The sequence below is a fragment of the Martes martes genome, assembly GCF_963455335.1.
Source record: "Martes martes genome assembly, chromosome: 10".
Classification (NCBI taxonomy): Eukaryota; Metazoa; Chordata; class Mammalia; order Carnivora; family Mustelidae; genus Martes; species Martes martes.
In genome coordinates this window covers 79,630,668-79,654,769 of record NC_137898.1, presented here as the reverse complement: position 1 = coordinate 79,654,769, position 24,102 = coordinate 79,630,668, and the positions used below count along the sequence as shown (strand labels likewise).

Here is a 24,102-nt window from a genome sequence, read left to right as displayed (position 1 = left end):
GCCCCTGCCACACCCCAAACTTACTGCAGAGAGCGGAAGAACCAGGGAGTCAGGGACTAGCCCCCTTCCCCAAGGGAAAGGTTACGTTTGATTTCTTCCCCAGAAGCCAACCCCTTCCACCGCAAGCCACACTTCCCCGCGCTGGGCTTCGCCTGGACAATCCTCCCGGCCCCTCACAGCCCGCCGGGCCCCTCTCCCCACCTCAACTGGAACCAGGACCCGCACCGCTCCCTGACTAACGCGCGGCGACCGCTCCTCCCCCAGCACACGCTCCCGGAAGATGCCCCCTCCCGCTGCCGGCTCCGCCCCTTGCTCCTCCCAGAGGCGGGACTTCCCCTGGTCCCCGGAAGGAGGAGGAGCGCCGCCAGTCTGGTGTGGGTACCTGGGGCGGAGGCAAAGGCGGAGGCAGAGGCGGAGGAGCTTTGAAAGGTGAGGGCGCGGGGCGGTGCGGGGGCAGCTCGGGGCGGGGACTCGCTCTCGCTCAGGCTGCTAATGGCTTATTAACAGAGCGGGGAAGCCGCGCCTCCCGGCAGGCGGGAAAGAAAAATTCCCGCGGGCCCTCGGGGTGGGCGGGACGACACCCCTCAACGTCGTTCTCTGCTTGCCCTCCGCTCGGGCTGAGCTGCAGTGGGCGGGGTGCCAGTTTCCTCCGCGGTGGGGAAGTGGGCAGGACTTTTGGGGGGAGCGCGAGTGGTGATTTCGAGGGTTTCTGGCCTTTCCAGACCCTTGTTGGTTTTCTGGGTGCAGAGCTTCTCTGAGCCCTGGGGGTTTGTGTCGTCCCTCGCACGTCATCGTGAAGCTCGGTCTAAGGGTCTGGTTTCCTAGCTACGGTGCCCCTCTTTCCCGGAGGCAGAGTAGCGGACGGGCGGACGTGCTACGCTGGGTACCTGCGTCGCGCCAAAGAGCCAGGTTTGTTATCAGGAAAATGACTCTGGTGTTAATTCCCGAAAGGATCCTTCCTCTGCCACTCAACCCTGCTGGATTTAGAGAATCACCTTCAGTGTTCAAGATTTTAACGAATACTGTAGTTGTCCCGGAAGCCAAGCTGGCAGGATGCACTCTATGCGAAATTGTGGAGCTTGGTTCGTGATTCCAAGTGGGGCACATTGGCTTTCCTCTCTTTATATGTTATCTTCCCATATCCTATTTCTGTCATGTTGTGCTGTCCTGTTTTCTAGCAATGGAAGAACTGGAGTGAATTTATTCATAGCAGTGTGAAAAGAACTTAATCAGAATCATACAGTGTAAGTCATGTATTATGCCGGCTTGTTTTGCTGTCCCTAGTAATTTCATCAGACTGTGAGCTCCTTGGAAGCAGAGACTGTGTAGTTGGTTTCTTCTAGTAACGCCCACAGCTCAGAGCATGTGCTGGCACATAGTGTGTACCTTCAATAACCATTTCTTTGATCAATTAAGGTTTACTCTCCAAACTATCATATAAAAGGAAACATCAGGGAGGGGTGTTGTTTTACTAATAGAAATGCACCCCTTCTTCAAATAATGGCTGGGCTTCCACTGCCCTTCAAACTTTAAAAATGTAAAGGGTCACCTGACAGGGAAAATGATTCCTAGAATGCATCTTTTCTTTAGGATGAGTTAACCTCAAAGTCTAGACTAAAGGGTATTTCTTCTGATAAGAAGTTCAAGTGGCATCATCAAAGTACCTTTTAGTTGTAGAGTTCCTGTGGGTGAGAGAGCAATATGGATTCTTACCTTTAACTTACATTCTTTGGCAGACAGCATAGCTATGTATGTGCCTTCTATGTGATATTAACTATGAAGCACGAAGATGTGATAGTATTGATGGTCTTCATTTATTTAATGCTTTCTCTATGGAGTCTTTGTTTTTCTCTTTGCCTAAAGGTAAGGTATCATTAAAGAAGCCTGATTAAATTCTCACTTCAAGAAGTTGAGTGTATACTTAGCATATAAAGAAATTACATCCATTGCACGGATTCTTTTTTTTTTTTTTTTTTTTTTTGAGTGAATTCCAAAGACCAAGAGATGGCTTGTTCATCAACCTAGCTTCACCTTCTCATTTCTCTCCTCAGGATCATTCACTCACCTTTTCCTTCTGTCATAATTCTTCCCTCCCCAGCTAACATAGTAAAAGTATTCACAATTTTAAAAGAGGAGCCAACCATATTTAAATTATGTTCGTTTTCAATGACAGAATTTTTGATGCTATTGATAAAATAGTAGTTTTGAAATATGAAGAGAGAACTGGAAATTTGGCAGTTGGAAATATGAAACTTGATTTATTTTATTTAAACAAAATTTGATTTTTCAAGTTTTCAGTACTGCAGTTCCCAAATAAAATTTTTTTTTCTCTCACCAGAGACTGCCTTTTTTGAAATTTTTACTTTTGCTTTCAATGGGGAATCCTTAAATTTTGTGATCAGTGTTATCAATAAGATGGTAGAGGGAAGTTTCAAATTTTCATCTCTTTTGCACATTCTTTTCTTGCCTATTGGATGGACGATTTCCAGAAGTGTCTGGCCCAGCTCATGTGCACTGAAATTGTTACATAATTTTTTTTAAAGCATGTTTGTAAACTCTAAACTATTTTGATGATTATTTTATGAAACTAAAGTTTAGCATGAATGAAAGATAAAATACTGACTTTTTAGAGGCATGATTTTTACTACCTTGTATAAATATAATAGGCAGCAGTCATTGTGTAGGACTGGACGGGGAATCGGAGACCTGGTTTCTAATCCCTGCTCTGTCACTAACAAGCTGTGTGATCTTCGGTAAGTCATTTAAACTCTTTGTGGTTGGCTCTGACATTTATAAATGAAGGTAGTGAGTATCTTCCTTCTAGGATCATTGTCAGGATTTAAAAACAGATAGGAAAATGTAGTGAAAAATTCTGTACATACAGGATTTTTAATAGCTTAACCATGTGCAGTGATTGGTATTTTTATAGTGTCACATTCTTACTCATTCTACCATTGTTACAGGAGTCACCTATTGATATGATAAATAACTGTGTTTTGACATGGTATAGCTATAGTCATCTAGTGTACATGAATTTGAGCACTAATAAAATCATCTTTCATTTAATGTTCCTAATGTTCACACTTGCTTTTGTGTATCTACTGAAGTCATATTTGTCATTTGTTTTCATAAATGTTTTTTCATTATTTCTCCCAATTCAGACAGACTCATTAGGAAGACATTACAGTATAAGGCACATGCACAGTTTGTGCAAATTTAACTGTGCTCAAAAAGTACTTGTACTATATGGCTTCACAATATAAACTGCCTAGTTTATCTGCTGCTTAATTTAAAACAAAACAAAACAAAACAAAAAACAACAGTAATCTGTTTAAAACCTGAAGAAGAAATTGGGTGGACCTACTGTGAAGCAGTATGATTCATAAAGAACTTATTTTAAAGAGTAATACAGAGATTTTTTTAAAGGTAACTTTGACCACAATTCTCATCTTTGCTGATTTTAATATAAGCCTTCTGTAATATGCAACCCAAGTGTAATTTCAGGTAACAGAATATTTTGTCTGTTGACTAGGATTTGTTAGATTGCTATTCTAGTGCTCAGTATATCTCCTAGCAATTACTGTCATAAGGTCACTCTTCAGCCAACACTATAAAGAAAATTTCTTGTGTATAATCTTAGCAACCATTATTCTATCATTGTAGAAACTATCATATTGCTTTTAAACATAACAGAATTTGTACAATTAAATGAATGGTGTATTTCCCACTCCCACCCACCCAAAAAAGGAATCATCTTGGAAAGCTATAAACTTGATTCAGTGATACTGCTATTGCTCAAAAAAATTTGGCATTTTATTTTTGGATTACCTTCACAGTTACAGCACATTTGAAAAATATCTGTAATGGTAATTAATATTCATCTTTTGACATTGGATTTCATTTTTAGAAGCTGCTAACAGTTCCTAAACTAAGACAAGTCAATAATATAGGTATTTAAGCCACTCTTTGGGATAAAAAAAAATGGAGTGGGGTTATTTTCATATTTTTATGTATTTTTTAATACTGTATTTTATAGAAAACGTCCAAGAATATTCTGTGCCATGGTGCAAGTATCAGAATAATTAACCTCATAAGGTGATTTCTTTGAAGGGGATAGCACTCAATAGAATATATATGTTCTTATACATGTATTATGAGGTCAGTCTCATTACATTATGATCATATGTCTATATTCCTTAGCAACTACAAAAGACATGTTACTGTTCTTCTGGTTATCTTACTTGTCTCTAATTGTTCTTTATTATGTACTTGTGATAATTTTGATGGAGGTCGGCCTTTTCTGAATCAGAAACGTAACAGTATTTGTTTTCCTTCCCAATATCATACTCCGCTTCACCATGAAACTATTTTTTCACCCAATTTTGGATTGTTAGTAAGTTTTCTGTTGGATTTTATCTCTTACCTTGAGTGGTTTAAAGGCATTGGCGTTTTACTAAGGTATGTAGAAGCTGCAGTCTTACTGAATAGATGATCTCTTAATTTTGCAATGCTATCTTTTGTCAGCTACTACTTTATAACTTTCTTCATATAAACTGATTGATACTTTGTGTTACAATTCATATCATTTCTCCATTCAGGATACTTTGCCTAAGGATAAATGATTATGGTAATCCCATCTTATTTTTCTATACTTAACTCTCTTTTTCCAGCATAAAGCCTTTCTTCACACTTTTTTGGTCACACTTACTTAACATACCATGTTCTCTCTCAGTGCCGCAGTTTGACCTTACCATTTTTACCTGCCTGAAATCCTTTTTTCTGTCATTCTTTTTGTTGAAATATAGCCAGCCCTTTAGAAGTCTATCAGATCATATCTGTTCAATCAAATCTTCAGTGAAGCAGTTGCTATACTGTTCTTCCTGCATCTTTATAATTTTATTGCAGTTATTTTTAGCTCTTATTTTGTACTATTTTTCTTAATATATGCTTATATGTTCTACCCATGGATAATAATCTTCTGGAGAACAACAGGACCATTATTTTTCTATGTATTTCTTTCAGCACAAAATATACCATAATTCAGAATAAGTGTTCATACAATTGTTTCATAGATGTTTAATGAATTATTTGTTGAATAACTATTCTGCCATCTTCACTCAGATATTTTATGTGATTTTTATTTTATGAATCATTTTATAACACCAAATAAATATAGTTTGTACCATAAATACATTCTTTGTTGAAATCTGGCTATCATTATTATATTCCTAATAACTTTATTTTGTAGAAACTTAAGTGAAAATGGTACATGTTAGAAGACACGAAACAAGGAAAAATTCTAAAACTCAAGAGCGTGAGCAGAAATCTCGAGTTGATTGGAGGCGGACTAAAAGAAGTAGCATCTCACAGTTATTTGATAGCGACGAAGAGTTTGACAGCGACGAAGAGTTTGACAGCGACGAAGAGCTTGACAGTGATGAAGAGCTTGACAGTGATGAAGATCTTGATGGTAATGAGGGGTTTGATAGTAATAAAACGCTGGAAAATGAAAGAGAACTTAGATTAATTAATGTTGAAAATGAAGGTAGTAACTGTGAGCATCTCATGAACACTGGCAACAGTTCAACGTATGAAGAAGAAAAGAACAAAAACAAACATAGAAATATTGACTTACCAGATCATGAAGAGCATTCAAATCAAGAGGATGATGATCTCAACAAACACACCGGACAAATACTAGAAGAGGACTTAGAAGAAGAACATATCAAGCGAGGGAAGAGAAAAAGGATCTCCTCTGTTATGTATGACAGCGATGAGAGTGATGATAGTGATATCCTAGTTAGAAAAGTAGGTGTTAAGCGTCCACGTAGAGTGGTTGAAGATGAATGTTCTTCAGTTGAGATGGAACAAAAAAAGCCTGAAAAAACTTTAGCTGCAAGAAAGAGAGAACAACTCCAGAAACTGAAAGAACTCTCAAAACAAAGATCTCGTCAGAGACGCAATAGTAGTAGAGATTTTGAGGTGTGTTATATTTTATTGGTTTTGTTACTGTTCTTAAATTTTTCCTTAAAGTATTTAATTTTTATAAAAATCAAAGTGTTCAGTCTGTTCTATTTCTCAATTCTTGAATTTAATTTTTCAATCAAGTATTCTTGAACATGTTTTCACTGTTGTGTCTAATATACTGTTTTACCATGAGCCTCAGTTTATCACTCTTTTAAAATTGAAAGACTGTTTAATATGGTCTTTCTCTTTTTAACTTATAATCTTAATGTCCACTTTAAACATTTTATATCATTTACCAAGGTATATATAATCTTCTTCCTAATCCCAAAAGTTCAACATTTAATATGACAAGACTTTTTTTTAACCTTACGATATGAAGTTAATTTCCATGGATCATTGTTTTGGTTTCAGATTTAATCTTTTAATTTCATATCCATACTTAAAATTTAAAGGTACAAATTTACTGAAGGATATGTTTTAACTTAATTAGGACTCTGAAAAAGAATCCTGCCCAAGCAGTGATGAAAATGATGATGAGGAGGAAGAAGATGATTATGAATATGATGAAGATGGAGATGATTATATTATTGATGACTTTGTAGTTCAAGATGAGGAGGGTGATGAAGAGAATAAAAGCCAGCGAGGAGAAAAATTGACTACATCACAACTGAAATTAGTAAAACAGAATTCTCTTTGTAAGTCAATATCAAGAAAATGTTTTACGACTTGCTCTAATCATGATGTTATATCAAGTATCAAATCAGCCTTTTACTATCATGTTTTAAGTCACTGATTAGAAACTATGGTTTTATTTTTAGGTAATTTCTTCACTCTGAGAATAGTCTATTCTGGTATTCTAGTTAGCTTCAGGAACCCTTTATACTCAAAAGTTATTGAGGATCCCAAAGAGCTTTTGTTTTTGTGGGTTATATCTAAGAACATTTATCACTGTAGAAATACAAAACAGAGAAATTTAAAATACATTTATTAACTAAGACTTAAACTAACATTAATAAGCTTGTTGCATGTTAACATGTAACATTTTTATTAAAAATATTAAAAATAAGAATGGCATTGTTTTACATTTTAAAATAGTTCTATTTAATATGTAGCTTAATAGAAGGCAGCTAGGTTCTGATACCTGCTTTTGCATTCAGTGTATTTTGATGTTTTACTTGAAGTAAATGAGAACAGTTTTGCTTCACACAGATAGGTAGCTGGAAAAGGGAAAAAGATTTTAAAAGTATCTTCAAAATAATGTGGATATTCTTTTTGTCACTACACCACAATTCAAGTGATTGTCTCTGAAAGTTAGTTGCAGTATGGAATCGGAAACCATACAAATGAGTTTTTAGTACTTACTTACATTCCATTCCATTAATTTGTCTTGCAGTTTGAATGGATCTTTTACCTCTAGGTGATTTTGTAATATCATGCATTAGTCATTTGGAAAATACTGGTTCACTGGGTTATGTAGATCTTCCAAATGTTGACACATTTCTTTATATAATATTTTCAAAATCACATTTGTTGATTTTACCCCCAGTCTTATTAAAACATTTTTTTAGGTATGGGGAAGCTGTCAAGCTCACAGTAGTAGCAGATACAAGTTTTCTAAAATTCTAATTTCTACTTAAAAATCTGGGTAAGATTTTATTTATTTATTTGACAGACAGAGATCACAAGTAGGCAGAGAGGCAGGCAGAGAGAGAGGGGGAAAGCAGGCTCCCCGCTGAGCAGAGAGCCCAATGCGGGGCTCGATCCCAGGACCCTGGAATCATGACCTGAGCCGAAGGCAGAGGCTTTAACCCACTGAGCCACCCAGGCGCCCCTTAAAAATGTTTTTTTAATCTGTTTTTAATTTTTTTTTAATCTTTGGCAAGAGATACTGTGAGTTCTTGAAATCACAGGTTTCCTTTGCTCTTTTTTGAGAAAATTGACAAATACCTGCATATCCATTGTTTGTCAGTCTTTCTTTTTATCTTTCTTCCTTCCTCCCTCCCTCCCTCCCTCTTTCTGTTTTTCTTGCTTGCTTGCTTGCTCTTTATATAAGTAGGTGAACTCTTCACCTAATGTGGCACTTGAACTCACAACCCTGAGATCATGAGTCACATGCTTGTGTGCCTAGGTGGCACAGTTGGTTAAGTATCCTGAGTCTTGGTTTCTCAGCTCAGTTAGTGATCTCAGGGTCCTGAGATCGAGCCCTACATTGGGCTCTGCCCTCAGCACAGAGTCCGCTTCAGATTCTCTTTCCCTCCTGTTCCTGCTCTCTCTCTCTTTTTCTCTCTCAAATAAATAAATTAAAAAAAAAAAAAAAAGTTGCATGCTCTACCAACTGAGCCAGCCAGGTGCCCCGTCAGTTGTTCTTTCAAGTAAACATGGTGTCTCATGATAAATGAGACTTTGTCAGCTCCCACCTCAGTTTTTCCTCAAAGTATGATTGATTATACTATGATGCAACCTAGGTGCTTTATGCATATTTCTCATTTCATCTCATTGAATACTAAAAAGATGTATGTTCAAGATTTAGTAAGATTAATATTTTTTACTACTTCATCAAGGACATTCTTAGTGAAAGTAGCTTTTTACTGAATATATAACAATGATGACTACAGTGATTACTAGTGGTTTGGTGCTACTGCCATGATTCATGGTATCCAGCTGCCTTACCTATAGTTACTTTTTGTACCAACATTGGAAATGTCAACATGGTAAGAACAGCATGATTATCATAGTGTTACTATTTTGACCTCATAGATCCCCTTGAATGGACTTTGGGGACTTATTGGTGTCTACAGACCACAGTTTGAGACCCTGACATTTTGGGGTATCTTAAAATATGTATTATTTTTCTAATCCCTATAATTGTGCATAAATTCAAAGATTGTTTTTATGATGTTTTACAACTCTGGTAGAAACAGGCTATTCAGTGAATACATTTTTTAAATTTTTTTCTTCAAGAATGGATTCTTTCCAGTTTTTTAAATGGCTGTATTTACTAAAATTATGTGTAACATGGTTCAATGTCAATCTCATGATTTATAATAAAATAGTAGATTAAGATATGAATTAAATTTCAAGAAATTTATCAGTTATAGAGATGCCAGTGATAAGCATCTATATTTCAAAAGTCAGTGACTACTTTCCTTATGTCATTTGTTTGCCTGGACACAGAAATTTTAGGGAAACTCAATTAGGACATATCCCATCATTCTGGTTATAATATCTAGAATGTGATAGAACATTTTCTCAGTAATACCTACTCATGCCTAGTCCTGCTAATTAATGAAAATTAAAGTTCAATACTTCTCTATCCTACATCTCTATGCTTACTTTTGTTTTTTTTAAGGGACAATTTTAGGTTTACTAAAGAGTAGAAAGTACAGAGAGTTCCTACATAACCCCTCTCACACACAGTGTCCCTATAATTAACATTTTGCATTAGTTTGGTACATATCGTAAGACTGATGAGCCAATATTGATACAGTATTAACTATAGTTCATATTTTATCTCAGGGCTTACTCTTTGTGTTGTACATTCTATGGGTTTTGACAAAATATATAATGTTCCATCATTACAATATCATACAGAATAGTTTCACTGTCCTCAAATTCTCCTGTGCTCTACCTATTCATTTCTCCCTGAACTCCTGGCAACCACTGATCTTTTTAATGTCTCCACAGTTTGCCCTTGATAGAATGTTTTATAGTTGGAATTACACAGCATGTAGCGCTTTCAGACTAAACTTTTTCACTTACAACATGCATTTAAGTTTCTACCATGTCTAAATGTGGCATGATAGATTATTTCTTTTTATCACTGAATAAAATTTCATTGTATGGATGTACCACAATTTGTTTATTCATTCACCTGCTGAAGGACATGTCGGTTGCTTCCAAATTTTGGCAATTATGAATAAAGCTGCTATAAATATTTGTGCGCAGATTTTCTATGGATACAAGTTTTCAACTCATTTGGGTAGATACCAGGGAACTCTGTGCTTACTTCTATTGAGCATCTCTGCCTGAGAGAGAGAAGAATCTTTTTATGTAATACATTTTACCTTGTGTGTTTGTAATTGCAACTTCTTCTGGCCTTATCCTTACAAGTTGTCTTTTCTCAACCTGTAACCATATTCATGCCTTTACTCCCTTGAGTTGTATGTTTCATTAACCACTATTTAAAATTGTATCCTTTGTTCCAGTTTCCCATTACCTCTACAAAGCATTGTTGGGCTCTTGCACCCATCAGTCCAGTGAAATTTTTCTCACTAAAGTTAGTGATTACTTCCTAGTTGCCAAAATGCTTTCCAGTTCTTATTAACATGGTATTATTAATGTGCTTTGCCACAAACAATTGATCACTCTCCCTTTTAGAAAGTTCTCTTTTTAGCTTCCATGGTACCATCTTGTCTTCCCCTTTATAATACTGCTTTCCTCTTTTTCCACTTGCCATGTAAATATAAATATTAATGTTTCTAAAGATCATCTTCAAACTCCCTTGCTTGTGTTTCAGGCAGTCTCTTCCCCATAACTTTAGCCCAGTGTATGGACAAAAATTGCCAAACTTTTATTTCCAGCACAGGTTTTCTGCAAAGCCTAAGTCATAATTTTTCATCTTATTGAACATTTTCATGAGGGTATCTTTCAGATACCTCAGATTCATTATGTGTAAAACTAAATTATTGAGTGTTAACATAAAGGAGTTTTGGGGTGGTGTAGAACTATTGTTTTTTTTGTTTCTTTGGTTGGGTTTTTTTTTTTTTTCGGTTGTCATGGTGGTTACAGAACTTATGCATTAGCCTAGAATTGCATACTAAAAAGAGTGAAATTTATGGTATGTGAAAAAAAAAAGCTCAATAAAAAGGACCAAATAAATGGGCATTCCCACTTCCAAAAAATAACCTCAATGGTTAATCCACTTCACTTCTCTTTGCATTTCTCACACCATTTAAAGTTGATGATAATGTATTGGATAATGTGTAGGAACTCATTGTTAGTTGGATGGATGGATGATTAAGCTAAGTATATTGTCTAAAGGCTCTTGGATCTATACTTCAAAACAGAAGTGTTAGATGTAATCAGACTTCTTAAAACATCAGAGGAAAACAACCCCACACATTTTAGAGTGATACTGTATGACTTGTTTTTAATACTTATCAATATTTATGCCATTTATGAATATAATAAATACAATTAAGTATAGGCAGTTTCCAGTTCATCGGGGATTATGTTCTAAAAGTCACTGAGGTTAATTCTTATACTTTAAAAATATATTTTCTCATTAAATTAATAACCTATGTGATGAATAGTAAACATTACACTATTGCTGGATTAGGCTATAATTAGGTTAATATTCCCAGATTCATTCTCTTCCCAATCTCTATAAGAACACTGACAACATATGATCACAATTTGGGAGAAACATTTCTAATTCCAAATTCACTTCTCATGTGAGAATCAATGAATGGCCAATTCAATTTTACCTTTTTGAAGAGAACAGTTCTAATAGGAAGACATTTTATCACTTACTCATCTGCCATTTGGCTCTGAGAGATGTATCTATAACACCTCAGAATAGCTTCCTCTTCCACTATACCTTTGAAGAAGTTGAAGACAATCATGGTCTTTTTTCCTTCTCATAAATCCCTATATTTCTCTAAATTTATTTTGAGACTGCAGCTCCCTGAAAAGATATGATAAAAAGTAGAGGAATAGACTAGCAGTGGTCCACTGTATTCTAGACCTATAATGTTGACATGCTAGTAATATTATACACAGATAGATAGGAATAACCTCCAGATTTGTCAATACTGAAGATTATATTGTTTTTCCAGTACTCTATCATATGCTCAAAGTGAGAGAGAAGGAAGTATAGACAGAAGAATACATCTAAGTCTACTAGTGCCTTACTAGATAAATACTTACTAGCATACTGGAAATTAGACTAAAAGCAAACATTAATTTAGTCTCCACCTAGCAGTTAAAGAGAATAATTCTATCAACATAACACAGAGTGTGCCTAACAGTCTTGCAACCATGTACATTAAATATTAAATTCTAGAATTTTCCCTTTTCTGTAGGATGAGTAAAAAGTGCCAATGAAATCATATTGTAGCACAAGGGAAAGGTAAGGTAACATTACCCTGAAGACTTAGGAAGAAAATGCCTGTGAAAACGGTTTCATTAAAGGAAACAGAAGAAAATTGTATAAAGCATTTGCTTTACAATCTGTGAAAAGGAAATAGGAAGATGTAAGGAGAGAACAACTTGAGGGGACATAGAGCTACCTAAGATAAGGATAAGTTGCTAGAAAAATTAAAAATATAAAGTCAGAAATGAAATCTGTACTGAAAGATATAAACAACAGAATTAACAGTACAGAAAATCTCATCAGTGATACATAGGTTAAACCCAAGAAGTACTTCTAGCATAGAGAAAATGAAAACAATTCCAAAGGAGAAGATAATACATAAAGGAATAGAAATGATCCTATTTCACAAGTTTCAGGGGAGAAAATACAGAACAAATGAAAATCTAAAGGAAGAAAATTCTATAGTTTTAGTGGGAAATGTAAAAGAAGATTTGAATGTGCTAAGAGACAGCATGTTTTTGGAACATGGGAAAACATGTGAATTCAGAGGTGTGATAGAAGAAAATATTGTTGAGTTGCTGGACACACGTATTTATGCAAGTTAAGGAGGCTCACATTCTAGTAAGTGAATGAAAATAGATTTGCAAATAGACATATGAAGGAAATGCTTTCCTAATTACAAGAATGAAGAAAAAGGTATCTAGCCATCTTTTTTAGAATTATAAAAATGGTTTAATACAGGAGTGCCTGGCTGGCTGGCTCAGTTAGGCCGCCAACTCTTAATTTTGGCTCAGGGCATGATCTCAGGGTTTTGAGATTGAGCCCTGTGTCAGCCTTGCACTCAGCATGGAGTCAGCCTGAGATTCTCTCTCTCTCCCTCTGTTCTTCCCTGCCATTCACACTTATTCTGTTTCTCTCAAATAAAATCTTTTTAAAAAATGGTTTAATATATTATTTCCATTAATATGTCAAAAGATAAAAAATCATGTCATAATTTTAATAGATTTGATCAAATCTATTTCTATCAAAAAGCATTTGATAAAATTCAATGCCCATATCTAGTTTAAAAACAAAAATAACAGGTCTTAAAAGATTAGTAATATGAGTATTTGTCCTTTACATAACAAAGAATATTTAAAACAATATATACTGCTAATGAAGCACTAGAGATGCTCACAGGGATGCTTGGAGTAGCTCAGCCAGTTGAGTGTCTGACTCTTGGTTTCAACTCAGGTCATGATCTCAGGGGTCGTGGGATCAAGCCCCATGTGGAGCCCTGTGTTGGTCTCTGCACTGAGCAAGGAATCAGCTTGAAGATGCTTTCCCTCTTCCCCTCCCCCAACTCGTGAACACACTCTCTCCCCCTCACTTTTTTTCTTTCTCTAAAATAAATTTATTTTTGAAAAGAACAAGACAGGGACGCCTGGGTGGCTCAGTGGGTTAAGCCTCTGCCTTCGGCTCAGGTCATGATCTCAGGGTCCTGGGATCAAGCCCCGCATCGGGCTCTCTGCTCAGCAGGGAGCCTGCTTCCCCCTCTCTTTCTGCCTGCCTCTGCCTACTTGTGATCTCTCTGTCTGTCAAATAAGTAAATAAAATCTTAAAAAAAAAAAAAAGACAAAAATTTTCTACTTTGTTCTAGATGTTTCAAACAATATAATGAAAAAAGTAAAAGAACTATCAACTATTAAAAAGGAAAAGGCAGGGGCGCCTGGGTGGCTCAGTGGGTTAAGCCTCTGCCTTCGGCTCAGGTCATGATCTCAGGTCCTGGGATCGAGCCCCGCATCGGGCTCTTTGCTCAGCAGGGAGTCTGCTTCTCTCTCTCTCTCTCTGCCTGCCTCTCTGCCTACTTGTGATCTTTCTCTGTCAAACAAATAAATAAAATATTAAAAAAAAAGGAAAAGGCATTATTTGAACATGATACAATTCTATATATATGTTATATGGCTTGTGTGTATGTATATACACACACACAACCTATAAGTTTCTGACTCATTTAACCAGGGATACAAAGTTAAGAGAAAGCATATGAATAGATTGAGAACAGAAGTAGAGGCATCATACATTTCCATAGTTTTCTTAGTTCTTTTTTTTTCCTGTTAAAAGTAGAGAAAGAACCCAATTTCTTGCTCTGTCTCTGCTTTCTTATACTACCTTCATACCTGCATTTCAAAAGTATACCATCACTCTGTGTGCTTCTAAGAAAATATTTACATTCTCTTGGTTCTTGAAATAAACTTAGCACTAGCAAGACCACATCCTTCTCAGGGTTGGGGGAGAAAGCAGAGTCACTGCCCAGGAATTCCCAAACAGTATCCCCCTCTATCCGACCCTGTGATGTGCTAGGAAGTTCATTTTCTGCACATATGTAAGAGAATCTGACTATTGGGAATTTGCAAAAGATCTCAGAAAGATGACCAGATTCACAATGAATATGTAAAATAGTTTTCTTTATGCTACCAATAATTATTTAGAAGATAAAATGAAGGACAAGTCCATCTATAGTAGCAAACAAAATAAAGTTCCTAGGCCTAATCTTAGGAAGAAAAGCATGACTTTATAGGTACAAGAATGAACTTTACTGTGAAATAGCAAAGAAAACATGAATGAAAGAGACACTGCATGTTTCTGGAAAGAAATAAATAGTGCAAGAAATTATTTCTTTGGAAATTAACCTTTTAGGGGAGGGGGGGATGCACAGGGAGAGGGAGAGAGAAAATCTTAAGCAGTCTCCATGCCCAGCTTATTCTGATGCTTGGCTCAGTCTCACAACCCTGAGATCACGACTTGAGCCGAAATCAAGAATCTGACACTTAATCAACTGAGTCACCCTGGAGCCTGTGAAGTCAACTTTTTGATTCAGCTTTGCAAAACAGTGCTAAAGTTCACTTGGGTATAAATGTATGAGAATAAATAAAATTAGACAACAAAATAAATCAGAAGGACTTGTCCCACCAGATATAAAAAGTTATCATAACATTTCCGTAAGTAAAACAGCATAGTACTGGCATGAAAATGACAGGTACACATTAAGATCATTAGGAAAGGTACATTAAGATCATTAAGAAAGTTACACGGTGCTGAAGCAAAATCTTAGCATGTATTTTAAAAGATGCATGGAAAATAAACAGAATGTCTAAACTACCCTATGACTGAGTATGAGGAAATTGACTACCTTGGAAAAATCAAGTTATGCATAAACACAAATATTATTGATTTTCTCCTGTATTCTTTTGCAATTTTTTTTATGATCATAGAAGAAAAATTTAAATGATATTCCTAGGATGTTTCACAGATGCTCATCCAATATAGGGATTTGAACACTGAAAAAAGCTCTGGAGGAGGTCTAACCTTTTAATCCTGATTTTTCCTCTATCTAATTGTTCTTAGGTAAGTTCTTTCATCACTGGGTCATTTCTGAAAATTCTAAAATGAGATATTTGAGGGGTTCCTGAATAGCTCGGTCAGTTAAGTATCTGACTCTTGATTTCTGTTCAGGTCATGATCTAAGGGTTGTGAGATCAAGCCCCACATCGGGCTCCATGCTGAGCGTGGAGCTTGCTTGAGATTCTCTCTCTCTCTCCCTCCCACCACCCCTCTTGAAAAAGAAAATAAAATAAAAAATAAAATGAAATGAGAGATTTGAATTATTTTCTCCATTTTCCCATCCAAGTCTTAAATTCTATGTTCTGAACTATGTTATCAAACCTAACTACCATGCAGAACAACATCTACTTGGGGGATAGTAGCATGAAATCTGGAGTCACATTGTTTGGGTTCCAACACTGATTTCAATACTTACTAGCTGTGTGAACTTGGGGAAAATTTTCATCCTCTTTGTATTTATTTTCTTAGCTAAAAATAAACTGAGGGTATTGATAGTACTTCATAGGCTTATATTGAGAAAGAAAGCAATTCCTGTAAGTACATGAAACAATACCTGGCATATACATGCTCAATAAAATATTTTTTTTCAATCTGAGATGCCAGGAGCTTAATTCTCCACCACCCATCTATCCACTCAGGCCCAGCGAAACTGAGGCCTTCCTGACTCTTTTGAAGGAGATTCTGATAGGCATTGGTAGGAGAGAGATTCTGTGGTTAGGCAAAAATTCTCCAGATGATTCTGATCCTCTGCCTTTTCCTTTTACTCCCAATTCTAAAGAAACACCATCAAGGTCTTTAAAATGGAACAAAAGAGGCACCTGGGTGGATCAGTGGATTAAAGCCTCTGCCTTTGGCTCAGGTCATGATCCCAGGGTCCTGAGATCGAGCCCCACATTGGGCTCTGTGCTCAGCGGGGAGCCTGCTTCTCTGCCTACCTGTGATCTCTGTCTGCCAAATAAATAAAATTTTTTTAAAAAATAAAATAGAACAACAGTTCCCAAACTCTACAGCAGGTGAATAAGGTTGAACATAGCACATTCAAAGACTGATAAAATCAGTGGGATAAAAAAATTGTATTTCAATTTATTTGATAGTTACACTTAGGAGCACAGGGGATGAATTTCATGTTTTATCCCCCTCAACATGTTTGTTAATATTCCCAGAACATTTTTACCTTAATATAGCTTGGGAAGTGCTAGAGATCTTAAATGCAGTTTAACACTCACAAATTAAATCATGTACTAATACTGTATTATATCCAGAGGTTGATGAAAATCTAACTTAATCTAATCTAAATTGAATGCTAATTGAAGTATTATTTCATTTTCCAATTGCATTCTACTGATTTAAAAAAATACTCATAAATGGCTGTGATCAGTTCTTTTGTAATTTACTATTGATCATAGGCACTCTAAAGTCTAAGGGCCATGGTACAAATTGTCTGCTATTGGCTATTGTCATTTAATTTTATTACTGCTTTATTTTGGCCACATTAGCACTATAATAACATGCCTTCTTAAAAAAAGATTGCATACTAAATATTTTTCCTGAAACTTAAAGAGTTATACGGCCCTTTTAGTAGCTAAAATATAAGGAAAAACATTTCATATTAAAATTCATCTTTGTTTTATTTCAGTGAAAGCAAGGTCAAAATTCACTCATAAATGCTAACATAGGTCTTATTTTGCTTAAATTTCTCACCAAGCATCATCCATTTTTCCTGAAATGCTCAGGTTGCCCCTAATATTTTTATAGGTGCCCAGGCCAGAGTAAATGTTCTGTGGTGACAATTTGGATCAAGGAAGAGGTTGTATTTGATAGAGAATATTTCTACAGCCATAGTAAACCTTGACCCAAGAGCATGGGAAACAGTAGGGACTTTCTCTCTTACTATTACATGGCCCATCACAACAGATGATTCCATGGACTACAATGAGTTAGTGGGAAGGTAGTCTGATGTATTCTGTATGAGAAAGAGAAGACAGAACTTTTCTAAACTGATATGGCAAATCCTCAATCTGGAGCAGCAGAAAGGGAAATGGAATTTTTATAGCCATTGGGATTTTGGGTAGGGTAGTAACTTCTTGGGCAATTTCATATGTACCATGTATCAGAGAGAAGGAAATACATGAGTTTCAGGTACATATTGAACAATCTCCGTATAAAAGTGTTCTCTCTTGCTCTCTCACTCTAATTGCTAAGTTGATAATTAAACTTAAGTCCACAGGGGATGATTTGAGTTTTTTTCCGCAATGTATCTCTTAATATTTTCTGAATAGTTTTCCCTTTATAAGTTTGGAAACTGAAGATTATTTGAAATAACTTGAAATTTTGGATTAGAAGCAAGTAAATCTGGAAAATGGATATTTGCTCAGTGACCAAGACAAGTCACCGAGGCAGCTATAAAATTAGGATAATGAAGTAAATTATCCTACTTATAGTATTAATTTCTTAGAGAAAGGAACCCATTTTATTCAGGGAATTGTTTTATCTACTATATTCTAATATGTATTTAAAATTTCAGATTCTTTTAGTGACCACTATACTCACTTTGAAAGAGTTGTGAAGGCTCTTCTGATCAATGCTTTAGATGAATCTTTTCTGGGAACATTGTATGGTAAGTTAATACACATGGAAAAATTAGAGTTTTTTTTTTCTTTTTCCAATTTTTTAACAGCCTACTAATGTAATGTGATACAAGATAAGATAAGATATATACTTAAGCAAAACCAAGAGACCCATTTTAAAGGCCCTCCAATTATTCCCTCTAGGATCAGCTATACCAGAAGCCCATTCACATCAAAAACTTTTTACTGTTTATTATTTATGATATGTGGAAAGTACTAAAGAAATATGTCATGCTCCCCTGCCCTTAGAGAGTATACAGTGAATCTGAGGATGTAGGACATAGACTGAAAACAGCAGAGTAGTTCAATAGCCTTGTGTTATCCCAGACTCTCTAAGTTCATTGAATTTCAACAAAAGTTATATGCTGTTTTATGCTTTTGTGCCTTTGCTCATGCTGTTCCCTCTTTAAAATGAATGTAAAATTGTTTTCACTGTGAAAGCTACCATGACCCACTCAACTAATATTTTTACACCCTCATTTGTGCTCTCAGTGTTCTGGTGGTACTCTTGTATATACACTTTTCATACTGCATTGAAAATGTATTTTTGCCTTCCTTCTAAGAGTACAAGAAGAACCATACCTTAGATATACACTTATCCCTTGCATCTAGCACAGAATCTGGAAGTTAATAAAGACTGAAAATATGTTGTATTGAATAATACCTAATTGCCTAAGTGAGATTTTATTCACATTTTATTGAACAAGTATTTATTGAGTGCCTAAGGGCAGTTTTTTGAGGACTGGGGATATGCAATGACTATGACATGCAAGATACCTGCCCTCATGTTGCTTAAAGTCTAGTGGAAGAGACAGACCATGAATGAGTAAACAAATATATAACATAATTTTAACTAGCAATTAGTTTTTGGGAAAAAACCATAATGGTAGGTTAAGGAGACCCAAGTGTTATAAAGGAAAGGAAGGCTTCTGTTAGATTGGTCAAAGAAGGTCTCTCAAGAGGTGACTTTTAAATGAATGAATCAGGGGGAAAGTAATGCATAGATCTATCTGAGAACACAGTAACTGCAAAGACCCTTGGATAAAAGTAAGTTTGGTGTGATATATGAATGCAAAAGAAGTGAGTATATATCCAAGGGAATATTACCCAGCCATAAAAAAGAATGAAACCTTGCCATTTGCAACAACATGGATGGATCAACAGGGTATAATTCTAAGTGAAGTCAATCAGAGAAAGACACATACTGTCTGATCTTACTTGCATGTGGAATTTAAGAAACAAAACAAATGAACAAAGGAAAAAGAAACAAACAAACAGACTCTTAACTATAGAGAGCAAACAGGTGGTTACCAGTGAGGAAGTTGGTGGGTAGATAAGTGAAACAGGTGGAGGGAATTAAAAGGTACACTTACTGTGATGTGCACTGAGTAGTGCGTAGAACTGTTGAAATACTATATTGTACACTCGAAACTAATATAACACTATATGTTAATTCTACTAGAATTAAAAGAAAATAAGTTTGATGTATTCAAGGAATAAGTAGAAGGCCTCTATGGTTTTTTCCTTTCCCTAGTGCTCTGATGGAATGTTTTTTTCTTCATAAATTTCAAATGCTTCTAACCAATTAACCAAGTATCTTTCTAAAACTATGGGAAGAAATCCTTAAGTATTTAATTACTTAAATGTTTCCTAATAATGTTTCTCAACCTTGGCACTATTGGTATTTAAGGCTGGATAATTCATTGGTGTGGGGGCTTAGATAGATAGATAGATAGATAGATATTTCCAAAGGGCTAAGTGATTATTTGTTGTTGTCATTATTGTTGTTGTTCCCCTGAACAGATGGTACCAGACAAAAATCATATGCACAAGATATGTTGACATCTCTCCATTATTTGGATAACCGCTTTGTTCAGCCTCGTCTAGAGAGTTTAGCTTCTAGAAGTCGTTGGAAAGAGCAATATAAGGTATATGGCTTAAATTGGTTTTATATTTCTGGCTGGGGGGGTTGGGAGTGGCAGACCTATCAGGATTTAAATATCCAGTTATTAAACTGAATATTGACTGAATACTAACTGAATAATCTTCTAAATTATTGGCATTTTTCTTTGTTAAATAATTAGCTTGTTTCTCACCTTTTCTAAAGGCTGCTATTGTTTTAATTATTATAGTACATATTATATGTATCTGGTAGTTAGGTAGTTCTAAGTGATGAATAACTTTAGAACATCTCCAGAGCTTAGCCCATCTATTACAGTGAAGTTTTTCTCACAGAATATTATTGTTTCAGAAAAGAGTTCCACTGCTAAAGAAGTTTGAGAAACAGTGGGTTTAACTTAAGCTTAACTGAAGGACTTTTCAAGGAACATTAATGTGTGAATTATACTGTAAATCTTCAAGAGGATGATGTAGAATGCATTACTTTCCAAATTTGTGTTTTCCTATGAGGCTGCTTTTCATGAGCTACCTTTTATCACCACCTAGAATAATGGATTTCCATAATATAATTTGGGAAACAGTGGCCTAGGTTGTCTTTGACATCCTTCTTGACTTTAAGGTTTTGTAATTATTTGTAATTAAAATTTTGTAATTTTACCAATTTCAAGAAAGCTTCTTTTTAATTTATAAGACTTATTATATTCCATGTTATCTCATAGATTTCTATTTTATGATCTCCAATAGTAGAGGCTATCTTATATAATTTTTAAGGGTTTTTTCTTAATCTCTCTACTTCTAATATTCTATCTTCTAATGATTCACAAGAGGGGAAAAAAATGCAAGGTAACAGAAGTTCAAGTTCCTAACAGTCCTTCTAGCACTTAAATCATTAGCTGACCTACCTCATTTATGTCAGGAGATTTGGCTCATCCAAGGCCTGTTCAGTCTTGAGTTACCTGATAAATTAGCCACAGATGGTTTAGGTTTAAGGGACAGTTATGGGATTACAGAAATAGAATACTTCAGTTTGGAGGACGGCTGAGTTTAGGGTCACCATATATATCTTTTTGACTTTGCATGGGTTTTTAACCTTTTTAAACTCCGGTCTCTTCCTTAGATACAGAAAATATTTGCCTACTTTAAAGGGAAATATTTACTTATCTGGAAGGTAAAATACATAGTACAGTTCTTAGAACACGGTATAAATAGTATTTTCTTTAATAGAAAAATAGCACATATTTATTGATCACTTAACTTTTCCAGGTAATTTTTATGCAATGCAAAGTATCTTATTTGATCTTCAGAGTAACCCCATGAGGAAGGCACTAATCTTTCCTTTGTTTTAGAGTTGAGAAAACTGTGACTCTGAACATAAGGTTACACAGCTAGTCATTATCTAGGCCAATATTTAAACCTAGAAATCATAAGGTCTTAGTATTTCTATGACTCCAAAGCCCATGCCATTCTGCTATATTATGCTTAACTATATACCCTGGTGTATTATGCTGAATTTGGATTACCTGATGCTGATAAAGTAACTGCAAGATACAAGAAAATATTAGCTTAAAAATTTAGAGACATGGGCAATTCAATATGATCTTGGTCAGAAGTAGCTAAGTTATGCTGCAAAAAATAAGTTATGTGACAGATCAGCAATGAAAATCTTAACAGCTTAAACCAACAAAGCTTATTTTTCAGTTATATTTTATGTCCGGTGTAAATCTACAAGTGTTCTGCATATTGTAGTCACTCACAGAGCCAAGCTGATAGAGCTTTTATCTTGGATGTGCTTCCTTAAGTACCACAGAAACGAGAAGGGAAAGTGGTTTAGTCACCTAGTGACTCTGAATGTCATCCTGTAAGTGACATGTGTCACAAACTGTCATGAAATATGAGAAATAGTAAAAGTGGACAAAATGCAATGAAGTTGTGAATCATACAGTGTTAAAAAGGAAACTATTGGCATACTGAATATTTAATTACTATCAGTCCGATAGGGAATACCAATGTGGATTAGTAACCCTGCTAATATGCTCACTGTATACAGTTCAAATATTACAGTAAAACCTAATCTACACTACCAATTATGAGAGTAGTATCTAGCACAAGCCTAGAGTGTGAGCAAAAATATACAACCAGAAGTAATTGCACAGCTTGATAAAGCTTATTTATGAATGCCAAATATTTTCTCAGTTTGCTTACTCATCACTAATTCAGCTATTAGACTATCAATATCAGTGCTGGCCACCTAGCAGTCCTAGTTCCAACTTGCTGATTTTCATAGTCCTTTTAGTAAGTAGCCATAAGACGATCAAATCATTTCTGAAATATTTTGTGGGAAATAGGATATAATTTACACCGTAGAGACTGAATGTGATCTGGTTTTTCTCAGTTTTTGACTAAGCTAAATGAATTCCATCTTTTCATTACAGTATCCTGAATTTTTGCTGCTCTTTTTTTCTGTTTTTAACTATAATATCTCATTTATACTAATTAGAGAGAGGGAAGAGAAATAAATCTGTGAAGAACACTACTTAATAGTAACTCAAAAGTAGGAAACTAATTTTTTTTCTAGTCTGGTTTCTTGTCATTGAGCAACCTAAATTATCTTTTTATTTAAAAATATCTTGTCAGATATCTACTGTGTGCTCTGTGTTAAAGTAAGACATAACAGCGTGTTTTGCTCTTATGTCTTACCCCATTATTGTGATTCCAAATACGGGTGTTAATTTGGCTAGGTTCTTTTTATGTTTTATTTTGTTGTGGTCTTTTCTAGTCTTGGATAGCTTCATTACGTTTTTCAATTTTTTCCAGGAGCGGGTGGAAAATTATTCTAATGTAAGTATCCATTCGAAGAATCCTGAAAACTGTTCCTGCCAGGCCTGTGGATTGCATCGCCATTGCAAATACTCGGTACATTTATCAGGAAAGTTGTACAACACCAGGACTATGGAAACAGATGACTTCATGTCACATGATAAACAGGTATTTTTCCCTCTCGTTTTAGTTTTCAGTATTTAGAAATTTTCAATACCTAACTTGCACAAATAACCGTGTCATTTTTACAAATGGAGAAAGCACTAAGAGAAGTGAAAAGAGTACAAGGAAAGGTATACTTTTTGAATGAGAAAAACATGTCTAGCATATATCTATGGCAAATGCACTCCTAATTCAGATCCTAAACTTTGTGTAAGAACACATCACCCAACCTGCGGGGAGGGGGAAAGGGTGCAGGGTGAGAATGAAAAGAAATATAACTGGGGCAAGGGAAGCAAAAGTCCCCTTTGTGTCCAAAGGAGAATTTAACCCAAGTGGACAATTTTATGACAGATAATCTACCAAATTGACAGTCCCCAGGCAAATTATTGAAGATGCCTGTCATCTTAATATGAAAATAGAAAGAAAACAATGTTTTAGCCTAGAATATATCAGAAGTGTGTCAAATCTAGATAATTGACAAATACTTAAGGTGCTATTAATTTTGAATGAAAAGATAAGACTGAAGAAAATATTGGAAAATTTGAAGAAAAGTATTTGATAAAGCAGTACAGCATGAAGAGAGAAGTGCAGATGTAGTCTACTATTTATTTTTTGATGTTTATAAAAGTATTGCATTTATAAATGCAAAAATATTAATATTGAGCGCCTCCTCTGGTGAGTGTGTATATCCATGAAGGGTATGTGTGTTTGGGGGGAGAGGGCTCTGAGAGTTGCCTCTAAATATTGCCAATCAGTTATTAAGCTAGAAATAGATTATTAATCTAAATCCTTCTACTACATTTGGTAGTATGATTCCTTAGTACTAGTGGCAATAGTTGACCAGATCCCTCTAAACAATCTGCAAGAATCACTTAGAAAGTTTACATGGGGATAATAAATTCAAAATTAATTTTTAATGCATCATATGGCAAGTTACTATAAAAACATTTCTTTTTTCAACATAGTTAATATGCAAATCTCTGCATGGTTTAAAAACTGATCTATGATTTTTTATGAGGTAAGACACATAGACCCCTAATAAAAGTGATTTAGTACTTTAAGGATCATGTTCTATTGTATAAGCCAAAAATAGTGCTGTACATTCACTGTCTTTGATGTCTACAGCTAATCCTGGAAAGGGAAGTGAGTTAG

The 24,102-nt window shown here is 35.4% G+C and overlaps 1 protein-coding gene across 3 annotated transcripts in view; it reads left to right on the top strand.

Annotated features, from left to right (window-relative positions):
* The first annotated feature begins 338 nt into the window (after positions 1-338).
* Positions 339-24,102, top strand: part of CCDC82 (coiled-coil domain containing 82) — a 32,242-nt gene continuing 8,478 nt past the window's right edge. For 2 of the 3 annotated variants that reach the window (XM_080815311.1, XM_080815313.1), the window contains exons 1-6: positions 339-429; positions 5,249-5,982; positions 6,458-6,662; positions 17,970-18,062; positions 19,876-20,000; positions 22,786-22,956. In XM_080815311.1, coding sequence (XP_080671437.1) covers positions 5,263-5,982; positions 6,458-6,662; positions 17,970-18,062; positions 19,876-20,000; positions 22,786-22,956 — 1,314 coding nt within the window. In that variant the 5' untranslated portion in view covers positions 339-429; positions 5,249-5,262. Of the gene's footprint in view, positions 430-626; positions 910-5,248; positions 5,983-6,457; positions 6,663-17,969; positions 18,063-19,875; positions 20,001-22,785; positions 22,957-24,102 lie in introns of those variants that run through there. The other variant, XM_080815312.1, reaches the window with a different exon arrangement.